The sequence below is a fragment of the Rhipicephalus sanguineus genome, chromosome 8 (genome assembly GCF_013339695.2).
Source record: "Rhipicephalus sanguineus isolate Rsan-2018 chromosome 8, BIME_Rsan_1.4, whole genome shotgun sequence".
NCBI lineage: Eukaryota > Metazoa > Arthropoda > Arachnida > Ixodida > Ixodidae > Rhipicephalus > Rhipicephalus sanguineus.
Genome location: NC_051183.1, coordinates 68215693 through 68237784, shown reverse-complemented (window position 1 = coordinate 68237784; position 22092 = coordinate 68215693). Strand labels below are relative to the sequence as shown.

The window sequence follows — 22092 nt, the reverse complement described above, 5'->3', positions numbered from 1 at the left end:
CATTATGCGCAGATATCGCTAATCTCGAACATATGCTCTGGCGGTGCCCCGCGTTACACGGCGGCGAAGTCATCACGCCGTCAAAATGGGAAGAAGCTATTACAAGCTCCGGACTCGAAGCACAACTATGGGCAGTCCAACGGGCCCGCGACGCAGCAGAGAGACTTGGTCTTTCTGTTCCGACGTGGGAGCGGCCCGCAACGTGCTAGGGCGCGTTCCGAGGGATCGAAATAAAGTTTATTCATCCATCTACGATGCTCATAATCAGGTTACTTGTTTGCGTTACTTTTATTTTTTGAGAAGGGGGAGCCGTCACAGACTTTTCCTTACCCATAAGCAACTTCTCTGTGAATATCGTGGACAGCGCATATATCGATTATGTAAAACGCAACGCTCGTGCTGACTCATATCCGTACATCAACACACATTACCTAGTTCGGTTTTACCCATGTCTTATTTACATAGACGTGAGTAGCTAATTTTTTCAAAATGAGCTAAATTCAGAAAACAAGACTGTCCCAAACTTTACGACAACAATATGTATCTAGACTTACGTCATCTTAAGAACAATTTTAATCCAAATTTGCAACACACGTAATGAAACGCCCATTTAAACAGTTAGTTATGAAATAAAAATGGTCAAATGTTGGACTTGCTTGGATAGGAAGGAGGAAGGTACTTTTAACCAATGTGCGTGTTCCGTCAACACTACGCGACCAAAGAAACCACATAGCCTTGTAAAGTCTGTCTTAAGTTCGACCAGTTATCTTTCCGTCGTGCCTTAGTTCGAAGGTGGCGCATTTAAAACGACAATGTCAAAGATAAAGACGTTGAGGTTCCCTCCTAGAAGTCGTGGGAATTAGCGCCACATAAAGCCATAGAAAAAGACTGCGACCATCGCAATGCACGCGAAAACAAAGAAAACTGTAGTACGTTCTAATGGATAACGAATCAACAAAGTGGCGACTTTTGTCATCCTACAAAAACGATGCCACGTAGGAAAGAAGTGTGTGATTATGCTTGGCGCAAACCAATGCAAAAATGTTCATGCGCTGCCATTTAGGCTGTTACAGCGCAAATGTATATGCCCAGGTGAAACAATGCGTATGCAGAAAACCACTAGCAGAGCTAGCTGCCACAAAAATTGCAAATGACCCTTTGCCCACCACATGCGTTTTGCCGCTCTGCCGGCAAAAATCACACCATCTCCCGCTAAAGGGGACCATGAGGCGATGCGAAGCAGCGTTTCGGCATGTAGAGCCCGCGTTTCAGAGGGGAAGTGGAGAGGGGAGAAGAGAGAGGCAAAGGAGAGATGGGAAGTGGAGAAGGGGAGGGGAGAGAGGGAAAGATGGAGGGAGAGATGGGATGGGGAAAGGGTGGGGGGAAAGGGGAGGGTATATGTGAAGCGGAGAGGGGAGAGGAGAAGGGAGTGGAGAGGGAGAGGAGGTGTGTGGAGAGGGCTTGCGCATGCGCAGGAAGGGTGGTCACGCCGCACACCACCACCACCACCACCACCGGATTGAACTCCGCTATAAGATGCTTCACATCAAAAACGCATGTGCGACAGTAATTGGGCAACCTCCACTACTCTCCTCTGGTCCTCCAAACTGTCACGAAGAGGAGGATGCGGCCAAAGCACGCACGCTGCTCGGACGGTTCCTCAGTATCGTGCACAAATAGCAAGTGCATGCGGCAAGCCATACAAGACAACGCATGTCGCGGCAAACATACGCATACTACTAAAATATAAAACTGTTTCTTCCATGAAAATTCAGTATCTTTTTCTACATTTCATCAACACTGAGTGTCACCGCTGTACGGTGTACAACACAGCTTCGCTGGTCTTCCCACTTCACAGAGGGGAATGACTCACCAATTTCCTTTACATGTACAAGTGTTTCTATGCCCACCCAACGAGAAAACTATCCATCTTTCTCTCACGTAACACAATTATCGCCACAAAGAAAAATTGGCCGCGTATCTGCGTGCTTCGCTGCAAATGTCGTCTAAAGACAATAGAAGAGGCGCTGCATGAGATATGGACGCCATCTGGCGATACGTCGGGAAACATGAGTGCTATGTTGCGGGCTGGTAGTCCCGGCGCAGCAGCAGGCGAAGACCGGCGGTGACCAACGCGACCGGCGGGGACGCCAGCCAGCCCGAACACGCGGTTTGGCGCGAAGCGCTGAAGCAGAAGAAACGTCCGCACTCAACGAGTACTCTCCACACACTCTTTTATTTACACGTCACCTGGGTAAAACAGGAATGCCAGAGCGGTGCCCCATGGCATTCGTAGAGTGCAATACAGAACCGGAACCGAAACACAACAATGAGCTTGTGCAGATGGCACGGAGGAAGGCAAGTTTCAGTGCAGTCGCATTTTCAGCGCAGCTTAAGAAACTAGGGTCTTTAGAATTACGTATGTATGCATTTTCTATTAAAGGAACGCACCACCTAATATTTACCTTGTGATGTTGCGCCTCAGATAGGTGTAATGTTTGCTTTTTGGTCGACAATGTGCACAAGTATGAAACTAGTCAGCCGTTCAAGATGGCTGTCCCTTGGGCAAGTGGTTCAACTTTGGCCGAGTGGCTGAATCAACGGTCGGAAACGCTGCCGCTCAGGCGTCCCACAGAAGTACGTCACCGTTACGTCATCGCCACCATCTTGAAACTGAGCCTGATTGAGCCGCCAACCAGAAGTGCGATAACTGAAGGCGAAATTGGCGCTCGAGTCGACGGCGAGCCAAAATGAAAGCCGCCAATGGCAGCCCGCAGCTGTGCCGGCAAAGCTTCGCGCCCCGCGCCGGCCGCGGAGGCCGCGCGCGCGCCGCAACGCTAGTTTTGAATTTCTCGAAAGTTCCGTTGTAGCATGAAGCGAGCGTTGAGCGCGGGCACCAGGCTGTCCGTGCAGGCAGGCTATGCTTGGGGGACACCTGCAAGTCTCTTGTTGAGGTTGGCGGATCATTGTTCGCTTTTGAGACTTATTGGAGCGGTCGTTATGGTCAGCCGTCCTCCGCCGCCGCCACATCGGAGCCCGTCGTAGTCGCAGGCGTTGATGTGAAGTTTCGTGATGTTCCGTTACATGAAGCGACCGTTGGCTGGCATGTGCAGTTTTTGCGGTGTTTGCGTGTTGTGCTCTCTTGCCGCCGTGATGGTTAACGGCACACACCATTCGTACATCATGCAGCGGTGCACGGATACTTCAAGACCGAGTTCCGCAAGATTCTTCCCTGATCGAAAAAACTATAGGTGAGTATGCGGTTTGCGTTCGCAGCCACACATAAATAGCTTCATTGCAGTTGGACAACTGTTGTTTTTAAACATGTCTGAATCGTGAAGAGCACGATTTTGCATCGTTGTAACAAGAAATAACGAAAATAAAGCACTTTAGACTCATAGTTTAACTTCTGCGTCTCTGACATGACTGCTTCCTTGGAAGTGCTTTTTGCATTTTTTGGCCTGTTTATCACTCGCCTTCGTGTAAATACGCGTTTCTGAGTCTCTGTGTATCTCAACTTGCACTATACCGAGACGACGAAACTAGGTTTGCGTTATGTGACTGCGTAATTTTTCTCGTTTGAATTCAGTTTGCAACTGCTTTTCTGCAGGACGTAAACGTTTTCTGAATTATGGAGATGGCCACAAGTGACGCGTTTGCCCAAGGAAGGGTTAATAACTATTGAATATGCTCTCTGCGAAGTCTCGATCCGCAATTTCAAGTGCACCAGCTTTTTACTCTGCCCCCAGTGCTTTCTTTCGGTGCGTGAATGTTCAATAAATCTATATACAGCTGAAAAACTACTCTGTGTTTACGTATTACCTCTGGTATTACCTATAGAAAAACCGTTCGAAGAACCTTCATGTGTAGACATGAGAGTTGTTTTTTTCTGGTGAGCCTTGAGTATTGCAAGTGTCCAATATGCAGATTTTCATTGTTTGCGTTTATCTCAATGAAGTGCTCAGTGTACACGGCATGTCCTCCACACTTCAGTGACGTTATCTTACAGCTATGCATTGTATTCGCGGTGAAAGAAAAGCTGTGTAGTAGACTTATTTCACCTGGCCATTGGGTAATACGTGTTTCTTCGAATGTTATATGTGCTGCTGCATAAACGGACCATCGCCTTCATGCCGTTGCCGCCATCTAACTGTCAAGTAGTGGTCAAGTGTCAAATATTGTGTATTTCCCTTTTTAGTGCGATGTACTGCTTACTCTGCTAAATCTGCTTTTTCATCTTGTTTATCAGTAGTGAAGGTATCCAGCAATCTATGTATATTTGTGCAACATCTGAGCATATATATATATATATATATATATATATATATATATATATATATATATATATATATATATATATATATATATATATATAGTTGTTTTGAGTTTCGTATTAGTACAGTGGTTAATAAGTAGATCATTGCATTATTATTCCATATTTAGGTATTTTGCGCATCTTTATTGTTTTCGCCATGCACTGACATTTCGCTTACATTTCTTTAAAGTTCATGACTCTGTCACATCAGAAGCCCTTGTGCACTTTGGTCAGTATTGTATTAAACAAACATCGTGTTACTTATATGTGTATACGTCAAAGGGCCTGCATTTTCAGTGTGTTCGATTTTTAATTTCCGATTTCTGAACTTTACAATGAACTTTTGTGCTGTTTAATCATGGACACACTGTGCATTCTTTAATTCTCTTCTTCTGCGGAACTTGCATCGTGCCCCGTTATGTGCGAATCTTGAGTTTTGGAAACGGAGCAATAAAACGAAGTCACAGATATGTTGTGGGTGGAAGTCAGGGCTGGGCAAAGATACTTTGAAATTGTATCGCGATACGATACAAGATACTCAGGCAAGAAGCATTTGAGATACAGATACAAGATACTTCCGGAATAATTGTATCCGATATGATACTTCCCAATTGTATCTTAAGATACTTCGATACATTTGCAAATTTGCTCTTATATATCGATATAATGAAGCAGGAAACGCTTATGAACAAAAATGTTTAATCGGAATTTTCTTAACTGCGACCAACTTTGTTTAATTTTGAGAAAATATCTCTTTGTGTCCCCAGATTTCTGTCTTACTGCTCAAGATATATTAGTTTCATTCCGAAACAACTCAGGTTAACATGAGAGCTCTTTACACGCTGCGCTGTCAATGGTTCTTGTTTGACACTTTTGTAACTAATGGGGGCCGCTTCTCTACTTGCCGACCAGCTAGCGGGTTGCTATCTGAATATAATAACGTCAATAAGAAGCCTCCGCACGATGGTGCAAATACTGCTGTGCAGTTCTACTTGCCCGTAAGCGTATTACCGTTTTCGCAATACCGGATCACCCGAAATGCAGCAACAACGCTGGTAGCGATACTTTTTCGTTACGCATCATGTTTACATTGAGGGCTTAAAACTGCAATGATTTGTATATTCTACTTATCCGCTGGCGTAAAGCGTTCGTTAGCAACATATTGACTAACGTGCAATCTTTTGAAATTTCTTCTCCGAGAGAACTAGTGCCGTCGAGAATTGTCTCAGGCGTATTGTAGTGGCACAAAGCGTTGCAGAATACCACTGTTATTGCTAAGTATTGCTCCGACTATCTCGTGATTTGCAACAGCGAAAAACTTTACGGTGACCTCAAAAAAGAAAACCAATATATTTTAGCCAAATAGCAAGGCGGTTCCGCATCAATCACAGTGAATACGTTTACAGGTCGTTTCACGTAACTATAGAATCAAATATCTAAAAAAGTGGTTAAAGGGACACTAAAGAGCAAAACGATTTTTCTCGTATTAGTAAACTACTCTTTCACGATATCAGGAACACCATGCTTGCTGCGAGAAGACGCTTAGTAAATGAGAAATCGCGCAAAAACAAAGTGGGTGGCGACGCCACCTTGAAGTTTCTACACCATTCGCCGTGACGTCACATATTTTGACGGCGCCTACTAGGGCCTACGTAGTTCCTAAACGGTAAAAATGAAGTACACTGTCCTCTGAGGGAGCCATAGAGTTAACACACCAAGTTTGAGGAAATTTTGTTGAGCCAATGGCGCCAAAAAACGATACGTACACATTGAAATCCATGACGTCATGCGTGGAGATTATAGCGCGAAATTTAAAAATGAAACTTGGAACTTCATTTTCCCGTTTATTGATACACCTATGATGGTGAAATTAACGACATTATAGTTCTGAAAGTGCAATTTATTAATCTAAACCGATTCATTGTTTCTCTTTAGCGTCCATTTAACCGCGACTGAATGAAACCAATGGAGTATGGCTTATCGTCATGTGGCGCTCCTTATAACATGTTTTATATTTCGCTTAACTGGCTGATTAACTGAGGTCCGTTATGATTAACTGAAGTCAAAAAATGATTTTTAATATTCATTTACGACCAAGTGGGTGCCATCACGTCGTATAGAACATTCCAAAACGACCGGTCCAATTTTTGGTGGCGACGTACATTGTGCGTGGTGCTTCGAGCATAACAACCGGCGCGCGAACTGTCAGCATATCGAGGACGACGGCGTTTCCTTGCCGTGTGCGGGCGTCAGAAATGTTGACGCACTGTGAAATCGATGCATAAAGCCGCGGCCGGTTATTTCGCCATGGTCCACGCGCCACTTGTTGCGCTCGAAGCGGGTTTGAGAGCGCTGCAGTACGGCAGCGCACGAGGGCAATCACGTGGTCATGTTTCGCGGCCTTTCTTTAGATGTGATGCAAACGGAGGACAGAAAAAAATAGCACTCATGGTGACGATCAAATTATGATCAAAATAACTGCTTGAATAATTTAGCAGGAAGAACAAAAATACAGTACAGCAAGATATCTTATGTTACGTAAGTGCTTGTTCTACGGCATCTTAGCATCAGCAACGGTGGAGCAACAGTATTTAGAATCTCATTTGGATATAAGTCAATCTCATCGTATGTAAGTCAAACTTACATCCATGACATCCAATCGCTGTCGTGTGAAAGGCGCGAGACGCAAAGAAACCCCATTCTTGCATTCCTCAGACTTCGTAACGAAACACCACGCAAGGGAAACTTCGATAACGACACTTTAGGAGCATCAAAACTTTCGCGAGAGGTTCGTACGCGTTAGAGTACGTAGAACAGTACAGTGTTTACGAGGAAGTGTCATGGTACCGACACGAGTAAAAAGAAAGAAGAAATTGCGAGAAAGCGAAGTTCGACTGCTCGTAGACGTTCACGGGCTTGTTTCTGTCGAGATCGCGCGAGCGCCACCACGTGACTGTGCTCCACCAATACGGACGCGCTGACCTCATCGCCTGCCCTCGCTGGAGGACTCTGGCAGATATATAAAAGAATGTCACTGTCGTTAGTTTTATTCAAGTAGCTTAGTAGCAGCAGTATCCGCTTGAGAAGCGTAGTTCAGCCACCGTTAATTGTTCCGCTCGGTGTTCTTTTTATAGAAGTATCTTGTATCTTAAGATACACGATACATTACTGAATGTATCGGAAATACAGATACAGATACTCGTCTTGCGAGACGTATCGCGATACAGATACAAGATACCCAAGGAGTATCTAAGATAGTATCTAAGATACATGTATCTTCGATACTGCCCAGCACTGGTGGAAGTCATCCCTTACGCTCTGGATCATGCAGGCTGCCTGCATTCAAACGCACTGCGCAGCACGAGCGGACAGAAAAACATGAATGCGCGACCAAGCACAGCACGCGCGCACGCGAAAAAAAAAAAAAAAAAACGCGCCACGCACACGAACAAAAAGAAAACGGCGCGCGGCATGAAAGAAGAAAAAGGAGCCGCCAAGAAAGAAGGCAAAAAAAAAAATCGGCACCGGACATGGGAGAGGAGAAAAAGCAAGCGCGCTCAAAAAAAAAGAAAGAAAGAAAGAAGAATGGCGCGAGGAAAGCGACGGAGGAAGAGGAGGGAAGGGGGCGCGAGAAGAAGCGAGCGGCTGTTGTTACTGTTGCCCTGACGACGTAAAAACGCAATCGTTACGTAACAGCTGCGCCATCGCCGCCATTACAGCGCCGCCACTCGCCAGGGCCGTAACTCAACGGCTTTCTTGGCGCTCTCGGCGCAAGCGTCGCAGAACGTTTGAATTACGCGTCCCTATGGGAGGTATACAAAGAGACCTACCAGTGGCTGAATCGAGGGACATGCCGACAAAGAGAAAGACAGACAGACCAAAATTTCTCCGTTTACGTATCCCAAGAAATCCTATCGTCTTTAATATATGAATAAAAATTGACTGAGTTTTAACTGTTGTAAACCTAGTTTTCACGAGCTAAGGGTATGTTTGGCCCGGTTTGGCAAAGACAACGCACGCTGTGTTTCATTGAAGTTGAGCGACATATAGTTGTGGCGTCGCAGTTGTGCACGAGTCTGCAGCGAGTGGTAGCGCAGTTACAGGGGTTTATATTTGGAAACGTGGCCCTTTTTCATTTCGCTCTTTCCTTCGCTACGCTCTGTTCGTCGGCTCATCTCTCCACCTCTCCGAGTGCCCTTCCTCGCCGTGCGAGGAGGAAGAGCAGGGAATAGGTGCGCCTTCTAGAAGACAAACAGCTCACCAACTTGATAGCGTCTGTTGCTCGTACCATCATCTAATCGGGGAGGTGATGTGACGTCGACCGCTGGGGATGGCGGAAAGGAACGAAGAGAAGTACGTGAGCGTCTGTTGGTCTTCTACCGTCGCCTAGTCACGTGGTACCGCAGCGGCAAGCGCATCTGCGACGCCTCTCCGCAGCACATCACGTAGCGAGACGTCACGCCTGCCACATATGCGCTCCGGCGGCTGAAGGTCACTGCCACACGATTAATGAGCTTGGAAAACATGGCTTAGTTGACCTCTCCCTCTAAAAAAGTCACAGTTTCGCCGCAAGGCCGAAGCAATGAATGCGATAGCAAGAAACTAATGCTATATGAAGTGAGGCTCGCCAATGGATACTCTCAGTTTGAACAGTGCTCCTGTTGCAAAGGCGGCCGAAGCAGCGAATGAAACTAGCGTGCTTCAAGTGTCGAGCTGTGACACTTGATAGTTCGCGCTCATCTTCTGTTTGTTGGTTTAGCGGCGTCCCTTGAGCTCGAGTGGCTTTCGTGCGCTCCGTAACATGAGCGCGGACATCACGGTGAAAGCGTGAAACATCCCTCTTCCCCTCAGCACAAGAAAACCGCGCCAGCAGACAGCGGAAGGGCAAGGTTCTACCTGCGCAAGTATAAGAAGAAGAGAGCGAGCTCGCCGACTACTTTTAAATGCGCCTGTCGCGCTCCTAACGCCATCTCGCTGGTAATGAAGAAACGCTTATAAGCGCAGCCGTCTCTGAGTCCGTCCAGCGGTAAAGGATGTGTATATAACGCTCGCCGTTACCTACGTGGAGGATCTGCGTTTCGTGGCGTAGTGGCTAGCGCCTCTCGCTGCGGAGGAAGAGGTCCCTGGTTCGATTCCGCGCTTCGAATGCATTCTTCTGAATTACTTTTCTTTGGGGCTTATATATATATATATATATATATATATATATATATATATATATACATACTTATACATATACGGTGCATGACGGCGACGGGGACGGACATTTTCCAGCCGAGACTGTCCATATAATTGCTATCGCAATAAAAGTCACAGTTTCGCCGCGACGGCGAAGCAATTTTGCGCTGCGCAAGGACAGCGCCGAGGCCAACACCGCTAGCGTCTGTGTGTACCTCTGTAGGGGCCGCAGGGTCGTAGTGGCGTAGTATGGGAGGCGACGTCAACAAACGACGGAGCTTTGCGAAAGCGTCGTCGCACTCCGACGACCACGAATGGAGGGGCCCGTTACTTCCGAGAAGCTTCGTCAGTGGCGATATGATAGTCGCGAAATTTCGAATGAAGCGCCGAAAGTAGGAACACAGTCCTACGAAACTGCGCAGTTCTTTGACGGACGTAGGTTTGGGGAACTCAGTCACGGCCCGAAGCTTGGCGGGATCAGGAAGAATTCCGTCCTTGGACACGACGTAGCCGAGGATTGTCAGCTGCCGTGCTGCAAATCGGCACTTCTTTAGATTCAGTTGCAGACCGGCGTCGCTCAAACGCGTCAAAACATGCCGTAGGCGTTGAAGATGCGTGGAGAAGTCCGGAGCAAACACGACGACGTCGTCAAGGTAGCACAAGCACGTGTGCCATTTCAGGTTGCGCAGAACGGTATCCATCATGCGCTCAAAGGTGGCGGGCGCATTACACAGCCCAAACGGCATGACGTTAAATTCGTACAGGCCGTCGGGCGTGACAAAGGCGGTCTTCGGTCGAGCGTCATCAGCCATAGGTACTTCCCAGTACCCTGAGCGCAAATCGAGTGATGAAAAGAATTCGGCGCCTTGCAGGCTGTCAATCGCGTCGTCTATTCGCGGCAGTGGATACACGTCCTTACGAGTGATCTTGTTGAGTCGTCTGTATTCCACACAGAACCGCACAGAACCGTCCTTCTTCGCAACAAGAACGACAGGAGACGCCCAGGGGCTGTTGGAGGGTCGAATAACATCGCGTCGAAGCATGTCGTCGACTTGCTCGGTGATTACACGGCGTTCGGCGGGAGATACACGATATGGACGTTGCCGCAGTGGCAGGTGGTCGCCAGTGTCGATGCCATGCGTAACGGCCGACGTGCGGCCGAGAGAATTTTGAGCGACATCGAAAGAAGGGCGAAATTCTTCCAACAGGTCCAAAAGCTGGGAACGCTGGACCTGCGTAAGGTTGTCAGCTATGGAGGAACCAAATACGTCAGCGTGTGATGAACCAGACGTCGAAACAGCACTGAGCGTACTCGAACTTCGGCCGTGCGAATCATCGGGCTCGTCCATAACTTGTGCGTCTTCGAGGGGTTCTACGCTGCCCAGACATTCCCCGCGCACCAACGTAACACTGTACGGGGAGGGGTTGATTACAAAAATAGAGGTGCTGCCCTGGGTGACTTGAACGGTCGCGAAAGGCACCAGCAAGCCTTTCCTCGTGCAAACACGGTCATATGGCGAGAGGAGTGCAACGGTGTCGGATAGGCTGGCGCAGTAGACTGACACCGCCGTTGACGAGTTTGCAGGCACTTTTATGTCGTCTTTGACGAGTACCTTGCTCGCAGCCGATGGACTGTCTGCCGGCGTCAAATTAGAGAATGGTGAGAGCTCTATTTCGGCGGGTGCGCAATGAATTACGGCGTCGTGGCGGGAGAGAAAATCCCATCCGAGGATGACGTCGTGAGAGCATGCAGGAATTACGATCAATTCGACGGCGTACATAGCGTCCTTAATCATGACGCGGGCTGTGCATACCGCTGTAGGGTGAATGCTTTGGGCGCTGGCTGTACGGAGGGAGAGCCCGGAAAGTGGCGTCGTCACTTTTCGCAGTATTCGGCTAAGCTTTGCGTCCATAACGGATACGGCGGCTCCAGTGTCGATAAGGGCAGATGCACGAACACCGTCCACAAACACGTCTATCACGTTCGATGGGCTTCGCTGAGGGCTTTCGCAGTTCGACAGCATCGCAGCCCTTGCCTCGTGGACTGCGACGACTAGTTTTCCTGGTCTCGTGGGACCAGACGTGGCCGGATAGGTGACAGCGAGCGGCGTCGTGGTGACGGTGAACGGCGGGTAGATGGAGCGGGGCAAGTCGTTGGCGACAGAGGCGTAGGTGGGTCGTAATATGGGCGGTTCGCCGGGCTGGTGGCAGGCGACGCAACTCTAGGCGGCTGCACGCGATTGCAATAGCGCGCCACGTGGCCGGCGTAACCGCATGCGAAACATATGGGGCGGTTGTCAGGTGTGCGCCATTGGTTCGCTGGGGCAGGGCCCGCCCATGGTGCAGGACGGGATTGACGGGGCGGCAACTGATAGGTCTGGACGGTGGGCTGCAGTCGTGGCCTGTGCGTGACGTCGGCGCAGGTTACCGGTACATCCGCTTCGAAAGAATGAGGTCGAGCGGAGGCGTCGGCGTAAATGTGTGGGGCAGCCGTAGGGATTGCTGGGGGCGTTCTTGCGACCACTTGGGCGTAACTCAAGGGTGCAGGAGCCGTATGGTGCTTGTGGTACTCGGGCATGACCTCTGCGATTTCTTGCTCAATTGCTCGACGGAGCGGAGGCAGAAGGGTGGTCGACGGCTGTTGGACGTACTGCGGGCGAGCAAAGTCCAGCAGAGAGAATTGGCGCGCGATTTCCTCGCGCACGAATGTCTTCATCTCTGCGAGCAACGCGGAGTGGTCGGATATGGTCGACAAGCCAGCGAGCTCGGCGTCGCGCGATGGAGAGCGACGGGTCATCGATCGCTGCCGGCGCAGCTCCTAATAGCTTTGGCAGAGCGTTGTGACCTCAGCCACTGTGCTGGGGTTCTTGGCGAGCAGCATGGTGAAGGCGTCGTCGTCGATGCCTTTCATGATGTGTCGGACCACGGTGTAAAATCTGATGCATGGTTGTTGTACCACAAGCCCGCCACACCCGCGACGTAGAAAACGACGTTAGTCAGTTTTCCTGCCTCGTCCCATTTATTGGGGACACTCACGCGCTCGTAAATCGCGAGCCAGTTCTCCACGTCGGTGTCATCTGCGCCAGTGAAGACCGGAGGGTCGCGGATACGAGGCACACCTGGGCATGAGGTCGGAGTAGGCGGGGCCGTTTCTTGGGAGGCGTCTTGAGGCATCGTAGGCGGCAGGGTACGGGATCGAAGAGCCAGGGGCATCGAATGAGGGCCGAAGTTGTTGTGAAAGCCCAGCACCCTCCACCAAATTATACAGACGTTTATTAGCGGGCACTCGGCGACGATAAACGACTGCGACAGTCAAGGCGGGGTGCCGACTCTGAGCGCGAGGAGCGTGCTGTCCGAGAAGAGCGGAAGAGGACGACCCACTAGTAAGCGCTCGAGAGGGCGACCCATTACAGGCTTCCAACGCTTCGCTACAATATATATATATATATATATATATATATATATATATATATATATATATATATACATATACGATGAATGACGGCGACGGGGACGGACATTTTCCAGCCGAGACTGTCCATATAATTGCTATCGCAATAAAACACGAAGTTTTTAGCCCTGCACTCCTCCGCGTCGTCGAAGCTCATTTCTCTTTAATCATCGCTTTAGGGAGCAGTGGCCAGTGATTTAAGAGGAAATGTTTAGGCCTTGAGCGGTTTCGTTCTAGCGCAACAGAAATTCGAGGTTAAAAGAAATAAGCGCTGTGCACTACTGGTTATAATGGTCGTCTTCACTTTCACCACCTTTATCGTGGATTATCATATGACAGCAATCTTTCTAGCGCACTACGGGCGCTTTGTCGAAGGTAGTGGCAGATGGTCTCTCCAACCGGCGCCGGCGCGAAAAGACAACGAAACGCTGCGCGCACCGAATGCCGCGCGCGGCGTTCCGTCGCCGCCGTCGAAGGTCCCTGCCGAATCATCGCTCGCACCTCTCTCCCTGCGCTGCGCGCGCCGCACACTCACTCTCTCGGTCGTTCCCGCCACCGAGCGCAGCAGACGCTCTCCCCACCCGCTCCCAACCCTACCGTCTTCATGAAAGCCAGCAGAAAGAGCAGGCGCATAGACGTTTGCGTCCCATTTCTAAGGAGCTTCGCTCATCGTTTGTATTCGTACACGGAACTGGTAGCTTTTTCTGGGGTTATTTTGAAACCCGTATCCCTCGTTCTGAAAGCGGGTTTCACTGGCTTTCTCTAAATCAAGTGGGAGCGAGTGTTTTATTGAATTTAAGTGGAGAAAATTCATCTAGGATAAAAGTCCACTTGTATTCATACATGACCACAATGAACACACAATAGTAACATATGATCAGGCTCACGCAGACATTGGAATTACTGTACGGTACTTATATTGAAAGGCATACCTCGGGAAGGCGCTTCACTGCGTGCATTCACTTTGACTTTCTTTGGCACATTGACTTTGCGATTGTCGCGGTAAAACGCTGGAAGTAAGAAATTGCTGAAATATATTTCTGTAAGCAGATAGTTGGGAAGCGTTACTGCATTTGTGTGGTACCAGCAACTATTTTCACGCAGACAAAAGATATATTCCCGCACTAATAAAAGAAAGGTGACAAATATTAAAAGTAAGACCCGGAAGGCAATTGACCTAGGTTTGCTGCATGCCTCTTTGTAATGTCAAAAACTTTGCCTGAATTATTCATTCCCGTACGCTCAATCTACCTACTAGATTCCATACCACAGCGTTTGGGTCTTTTGGGGGAATGTGAAATATCCTCTCATTCGCAGGCGTCCCGCGGTACGGGAACGTTTTGCGCTAAGGTGATTACCGATGAACCCATGATGCTAACTGGACACGTCAAAGCTGCTGTAGCTGAGCACCTTCAAATATAACAAATGAAAGGAACGAGAACCTAAGGTCTCGGTTCTCATTTGCTGCAATCGTACCAAGCCAAGGATCAAGAATAACCAAGGGGATCATCGAAAACTAATTATAATATTTGATAGCCTGGAACCCGCCACGGTGGTCTAATGGTTATGGTTATCGACTTCTGACCCTGAGGGTCGCAGGATAGAATACCGCCCGAGGCGGCCGCATTCTGTGCACATTAAAGAAACCCAGGTGGTCGAAATTTCCGCAGCCCTGCACTACGGCATCCCTCATAATTAAATCGTGGATTTGTGACACTAAACCCCCATTTCTTAGTATTATCGATAGCCTGGAAGAAAAATTGAACAGGGGGTGGCTCCAGCGGCAACCTCTATCTAATGATTTTTGATCTCTTTAAGCTTCGATCTTCTCCTGAACTTCTGCCTTATTTTGATAGTCTAGAAGCAACAGCTAGTAATTTGGCCGGTGTATCGAATACTGTGTGCGACTAGGCGCGTTTATAGGTATGCGTGCAGTAGACGTCTATGTATGTATTATATTGTACCGGGTGTTCTCGAAAATACTTACTCTTACATTCTTACCCTCAAGTGAGTAATCTCCTTCAACGGTGAATAGGTTATGTGCAATCCGACCATCGTTGCGAGGTTTTAAATTTTCCTTAAATGCAATCCTGACTCCGCCACCTAGCAGTCCCGTCTGGAGATGGATTACACCACGCATATTATGACATATTTACCGTTAGCGTGCGTTATAATAGGGTATTGTAACTGAATTAATTAAGTCGTGTGTACTCTTGCCCAACGGTACGATATCTCTTCACATTATCATAGAGAAAATTTGCCATGACACGAATCACCGTAACATCTGAGCCGTTTGTACACACAAACGCCTGAGCTCAGGAGAATGTAGAGGCTTGAAAAGAAGAATATTCTTGAACACGGCGTGTTGCTGGACGCTCCAGCGAGACGCCGTGTTTGAGAATATACACAGGCCTCTTGCAACTGTGTTCAGCGGGCAAAACTTAGTGGAATACGTGCAAGAATCTTTCATGCACGCAGATTTTGTAGCAGAGCTATAGCGTAACTTGGAGCTAAGACAGGTGTTTCTTTTTGTGTGTGTGGTTATGGACATGTCAAAGATAGAACTGCGCGTTATAAATCATTTTTTTTTTGCATGAGAACAACTTACCACGCGGACTCCGTTCTCATAGGAAATCAGAAGTACAGCCTGCGTACTTTGATCTACGTAGACTTTTCCACCAAACTCAGTTAGCTGTATCTGAAAATACGTTCGTAGAACAGAAATTTAATAAAAAAATCAGGTATGAATGTGATGCATCTGCTTCGATTGGGTGCTTTTGTCTAAGATTATGAGCTGAAACATTTTTCCACACTCCAAAACGCTTTTCTGTGTCGTGCATGTGGTGTAAAAGTTATGGAAATATTTTCCTTTAAGAATTTCTTTGAGGATGCAGTGCTCGCTTTGTCCACTGAACAACGAACTACATGAATCAAGAGATTGAGTCACTGACCAGCTACGGGAACATGCGAATTATTTAATTACTGGTACTGACAGCAATATCGTCATCTACGCAGAAATTGTGGCTGCTTCGCGCATTTTAGCGACATAGCTATACTATTGTCACGTGGCTGTGACGGTGAAGAATGCTGCAGCAAGACTGAGAAACACGCAACTCTTCATTTGGTGAACTTGTGCCCTGAAAATGAAAAGTCAAAGTACAAGCAGTTCACGCTGTGCGCTGATAGCGGCGATTGCCAAGCGGGAAAGCGCATCGGATATTATACATGCGCCATTGAAGATTCCACTGTTATTGCTGGTGGCCGCGCAAGTTCCAGAGTAAACTCTAATGTTAATATAATATTATCTAGGGTTTAAAGGTCTAACGTCCCAAAACCACCATATCATTATGAGAGACGCCGTAGTGCAGGGCTCCGGAAATTTTGACCTCGTGGGGTTCTTTAACGTGCACCTAAATCTAAGCACACGGGCCTCAAACATTTTCGCCTCCATCAAAAATGCAGCCGCCGCGGCCCGGATACGATCCCGCGACCTTCGGTTCTAAACTCTAATGTTCACATTGTGCGCGGAATCTTAACGGAAGGTTCTAAAATAATCTGGAAGGTTTTTAGTCATTCGGGCGTGGTGTGCGCAAGGCAGTATGACATGTGTGATGGACCGGTTATATAAAAAAGAAATTACAGCATCTCCCACTCAAGCGAACCACGAGGAAATGCGAATCAGCATTGTGGGCCCACACCAAGTTTCCGTAACGTTCACTCGGCGTTTCCGTCAGTTTGTGAAGTTTGTATTTATTGTTTGTGTTATCATTACGTTGTGTTTGTGCGTTGCTTTCCGTTAGCGCCGGGTGAACGAGTGGAGCCGACGTTGACGTTTTAACTCATTTGAACGAGGGCGAAGCGAGAATGACGGAAGCCGACCGAACGCACGCGCTTAGATACACACGAAACGGGGGAGGGAGAGGAGAGATTGGGTTACAGGCTGTATTTGGCTGCGGCGCGGCAGCGTCACGTGGGAGGAGAGGCTGCGCCGCGGCTGCAGCGCGGGGGAGGAGAGGAGAGAAGGCGACAGAACACCTGCGTAAAGGAGGAGAGTGGGAAAGAGAGTAGGCGCATGCGCAGTGGAGCGTGGACGCCCCCGCCGGACACAGACCCGAGCAAAAGCGGCTTGGCATCTAAAATAATGAGAAAAAACGAGCGCGTGAAGCACTATTGAGTTGTTCTATACGCTACAAGAGTGGACTACATACAAAGTCTACAGGCTCTCAAATAACATGCAGCCTGGGTGTGCCGACCTTCAAACAGTGTATGTTAGAAGTAGACGGATTTGATTCGGCGTTCTACGTTAGCAGCTGTGCGTTGATAAGCGATAATAATCTGTGAATCTGTGTCCCCGCTTTAGCGCTGTTTAGTTCTTTGTAATGTACAGGTAAGCCATAGCAACAACCTGCGTTAAATGTAGTACCGTACAAATGCGTTCAGTGTGTATCCCGTGGCCGCGGGAACGATTGCGTTTTAAGCATACAATGTAGTGAGCAATGCATAACATCTCACCTCTTTTCCTTCGGTAGCATCTTGATCGTGAGTAAATACTCTAAATTTACTTGCAAAGGCGGACGATTCTTGTAAAGTTAACGTAATACTTCTGTCAATTGAAAGCGCAATAGTTCCAGCCGAGCTGTTTTCGGCAATTACTGTTGGAAATACTTCGTGCTCGGTCAATGGTCCTGTAATTCGATTATGTTCATTAACTGAGACTTGGTTCAGTTATGTTACAGTAGTATTGAATGTAAAACAAAACATCAGTCTGACCCTATTAGAGCACTGCAGGGGCCTGATTTCTCGGCCCGGGCCCGCTTTTTGAGGCCCGAGCCCAGCCTCGGCCCGTGGTTCCATGCCTGCGCCCGGCCCGGGCGCGGGCGTACATGACCGAACCCAGCCCGAGCCCGGCCCGGGCCCGTGGTTCTATGCCCCGGCCCGGTCCGGGCACACGGGCGTTCATTACTAAACTTATCCACGGCGGGCGTCTTCATGACCAGGCCTGACCCGTCCCGCTAGAGGATATTAGTTGTTGATGATGCATAATAATGATGCCTTGGGCTTTGTTAAAGGGACAAGTTATGTCCCTTTAACTCCCTCGCTGCCCAAGCAAAAATTAATATAACGCTTTGAAGGTGATTACAAGCTTACCCACGCCATAACATCAGCAATATATATATATATATATATATATATATATATAGGTGAATTCATGAGCATACAACATAAAATAAACGCACCAGTATAGATCTTTCTATACTGGTAAAAAAATAGAACTTCAAGTTTTCTATTTTCCTTGCTAAGCTTTACTAAGAGCCAGCTCTTTGCACGTGTAAATTCAGCTTGACACAAAATGCCTTAGACCATGCAATGCATAACGTTCGCGTGTGCTCCGAGGCCCGACTTAGGCCTTCTATTGAGCGGGCCCGAGTACGGCCTGGGGCACAGCCTCAAGCTCGGGCCCAGCCCAGGCCCGCACTTTCAAGACCGAGCCCAGCCCGGGCCCGCTGAAAACGCTTCGGACGGCCCGGCTCGGCCTGCGGGCCGGGCCAGATCCGGGCTTTCGGGTCGGCCGGGCCATTGCAGTGCTCTAGACCCTATTACTAACAGCGTGTCGTCACCGTCCTTGAAACTGCGTAGTCCTCACTTTTCGCCACAGTGGCATACACCAGACAGCCAGCTGCAAAACCACTTAATGCGAAACACATCTTGCAAGAGGCATTAGGTGAATAAACCCAGTCACATGTATGTAAGTGCCGGCGTTGGAGATTTCCGCAAAATTGTTTTCTTAGGCGGCAGGTTGATGTGCTTGATGCATATCAAGGTATACGATTGTGTTTATACTTTTTCGTACAATTCGAAACGCCTACACATCGATCAATTGTTATGCAGCCAACATAGAGGTAGACAGGACGCAGGATACGCAAGGAATAAGAACATTACGCAATCCTACAGATACACGTAAATATTAAATATGTCTCCCTTTCGCACCTGTATAAAAGTGCACTATCGAAGTCGTATTTGGCTGATGTTACTATTATTAGGTGTTGACCACGGAAATGTTTCGCTATCAACAGGATCCCGAGCGGCACGTCATTTCTAAACGTAATGCTAATATTTTCAAGTTCTTGCTTTTTTTAATGTAAGGTAGCCTGACAGAACTCATTTGCGAAATCACTTTACAGGCGCAAAATAACGACTATTTCAAAAGCACGACTTCGAATGCTGCTGACGCCATTCATTTTTAGGGGGTGTAAACATGCGCGTAGAGATGCAGAGCTTATTGGCAGTTCTTGCAAAATACATAGAGGGTGACGTGGGTAACATTTTTAATATGCAAGCGACATTATCTGGTCTTTGAGCTGCGCCCAGATGAGAGTACATACTACCGTCGGCGTAGATAGCAAAAGGCGCCTCGCGTGCTCTGGCATCGGAATTGAGGCTGCGTCTAATAAATTTTGCAAGAAAATCTGATATGCGCTCACAATATGCTCGCTGACTTTATTAAAAACGGTTCACCACCTTGTGAAAGATGTTGACCTTAGAAGAACTGAGCGTTGGGCGAGTTGGTATTGCATTCTGGATTGCATTTTGCGCAAAAACACAAACACGAAGGGAAGAACCATGAGACTGCGCTGGTCTCGTGGTTCTTCCCTTCGTGTTTGTGTTTTTTGCGCTAAATACAATCCGGAATGTTGACCTTGCAGATATTACAGGACTGATCTGACGAATATCAGAAAAAAAGTAATAAATTTTGACTCATCTTGACATAGATAAATTACAAACGCTTCACACGTACTTAGCATATTCAGATTGAACATATGGTTAGTGATATTTTGCGATAATATCCCGAGTGTTGGAGGCGAGAATAGAGACAGCAGGAATATGAGAATTATAAAGTGAGCCCAAAATAGAACACGCGGAAAGCCTACTAAACATATTCGCCATACACAGAGTGCTATTCCTGAAGAAACATTTTTTATTGCGTGCGCTGAATAGAACACATGCTATCCTAAAAGTGTCCTACTTAAAAATAGTGAAATACCTGAGAGGAGAAACGAGAATCTAAACAAAGCTTCACTTCATTGACAAAAGTATTGAAGACACTTTCAGTGAACTGGCCTAGCGAAATGTGAACTTAAGAAACGAAATTTACGCTCTTCAATTCAAAAGAGTTGACACTTGTGATTTTTTTATGCTGTCCAGTTACAGTTACTACCGGCTTATAAATGCTTCGAAATTAATCTTCGGCACAACACGCATCTACCTTAATCAAAACCTTTTTGAAGATTAATGCTGTTTCTGTAGTTAATATACCAGATTTCCTGACGTAAGCAAATAATAACCTATGTCTAGGAACTTACAAGAGCACCAGCTGTGCTCTGATATTGCGATGGTTTTGCATAAGTAGACGACATGTTCGATCCATGCATCTTATCCCTACTACTGATGGCTGTGCTTGCCACTTATGCCTCACTGTGAATGTCAGTACTCGCGTTGCTTGGCGATAAATGTAAAGATGGCAGTAGGTTCACCTAATAAAGTATTCAACTGTTTGCGCAACACCGACTGTATTCTTCATTGTGGCAATATTGTTGTACTGTTCTCAACTAATAATAATATTTTGTGGGGTTCTACGTGCCTAATCCACGATAACATCGTTAGGCACGCCGTATTGTAGGGCTGTGTAAATTTCGACCAAACTGAGTTTCTCTAAAGTTTACCGAAATAAACAGTAGAATGGCCTCTGTCATATCGCCTGCGTCGGAATTCGAACGCCTCGGCCGCGATCGAACCAGTGTGATCAGCAGGCAAGGAAGGTAACCATATTAGCACGTAGCGGCTGAGTTTCGGTCTTAGGCAAGCGCACTTCTACTCAGTTATATTTTTAAATGTTAGCTGCTCTTTATGGAGCATGATGTAAGGCTGACCTCAAACTAACCGATTAATGAACATATCCATGGAAGTAAATGTGCTGGCGAACGCCATCACAATGACGTTCCATCATGCAAGAGTGTATGCCTATTTATCAGAAAACCTTATCGACTTTCATTTGTCATTTATTTTTACTCGTACTGTTGCGAAGTATTAGCCGTTGCTTCTTGTCAATAATTCCCAATGATAATCAAAGTATGCTAGGCAAAGCGTTTGCATATCATCATAAAACAGCTCTACCAACTCGGCCAAATCGCTACTTTGCTCGGTTTGTATAGACATGATGCACACTCAAATACTGCGTTCCCAGCTATGATGATGCTTCATAAGCGGTTTTCATGTTTATAGAAATGAAGTATACACGTATCCAAGGCATTATAGGTAGAAGCAAGTTGCCTGAGGAATGAGTTCTAGAACCTCCACGTGCATCCTCAGTAGTACGTATCAACGTTATTGCTTAATAAAATTTGTGGGTCGTTGTATGGAACAATGTAACACCACTTACGTGCCCTTGACGAAAGAACTTCTGCGACCATCCAGACAACTGACAGCGAAATTGTACGGTAAACATCTGGCCTGGTCATACTTGACAAGCTGAAATGTCTACAGTGAATCCAAACATACCTGAGGCTTACTTCAGCGAATGTACAGTGCAAAAAAGTGCGGAATTGTAACTCACTTGCTTAATCTACTGTTCTAGCGGCTGCAGAGCTTCCCGCATTAAAATTCTGCAAATGCGAAACTGCGTTTGCGGAGTCAGGCATTCCTGCATTCCCTACGCCGAATACGTCTTATGTGCTACGAGTCACAGCACTTGCTGGACATTTGCGATGGCTCCACGTACAGCTGGCCTCGTTACAATGCTCGACCAGTCATCCTAGACGACGATTGTATGAAATGCGAAATGTGAAACAGAGACAAAGTTAGCAAGCACAGGTTGTTGGGCAAGTCGACAGATATGACAATAAATTGATCCTAGTCACACCTAATCTGCGATATGGCGAACGCACAGAGAATTAAAATAGCAAAACTTGGGAAATGAACTCCATTCGACGAATCGATAAAAATTCCAAAGTTCATGTACAACACATATCCAAGGGATGACAACACAAGTACTTCGCATATCCGCCAAATTACATTGCAAAATGTGCCCTTAAGAAACGGCTCTCAGATGCGAAACAGAATTCTAGCGCCACCGAGCATGACATTAGGAAGC

The 22092-nt window shown here is 47.3% G+C and overlaps 1 protein-coding gene across 1 annotated transcript in view; it reads right to left on the bottom strand.

The window, feature by feature from the left end:
• LOC119402045 (uncharacterized) overlaps nucleotides 1-21650 on the bottom strand; it is a 38377-nt gene extending 16727 nt beyond the window's left edge. Inside the window, exons 1-6 of the mRNA XM_037669125.2 lie at nucleotides 21556-21650; nucleotides 21382-21479; nucleotides 17457-17629; nucleotides 15553-15642; nucleotides 14946-15060; nucleotides 13877-13954 (exon numbers count right to left, since the gene is read on the bottom strand). Coding sequence (XP_037525053.2) covers nucleotides 13877-13954; nucleotides 14946-15060; nucleotides 15553-15642; nucleotides 17457-17629; nucleotides 21382-21460 — 535 coding nt within the window. The 5' untranslated portion in view covers nucleotides 21461-21479; nucleotides 21556-21650. The remainder of the gene's footprint in view (nucleotides 1-13876; nucleotides 13955-14945; nucleotides 15061-15552; nucleotides 15643-17456; nucleotides 17630-21381; nucleotides 21480-21555) is intronic.
• Between the last annotated feature and the right edge of the window lie 442 nt (nucleotides 21651-22092).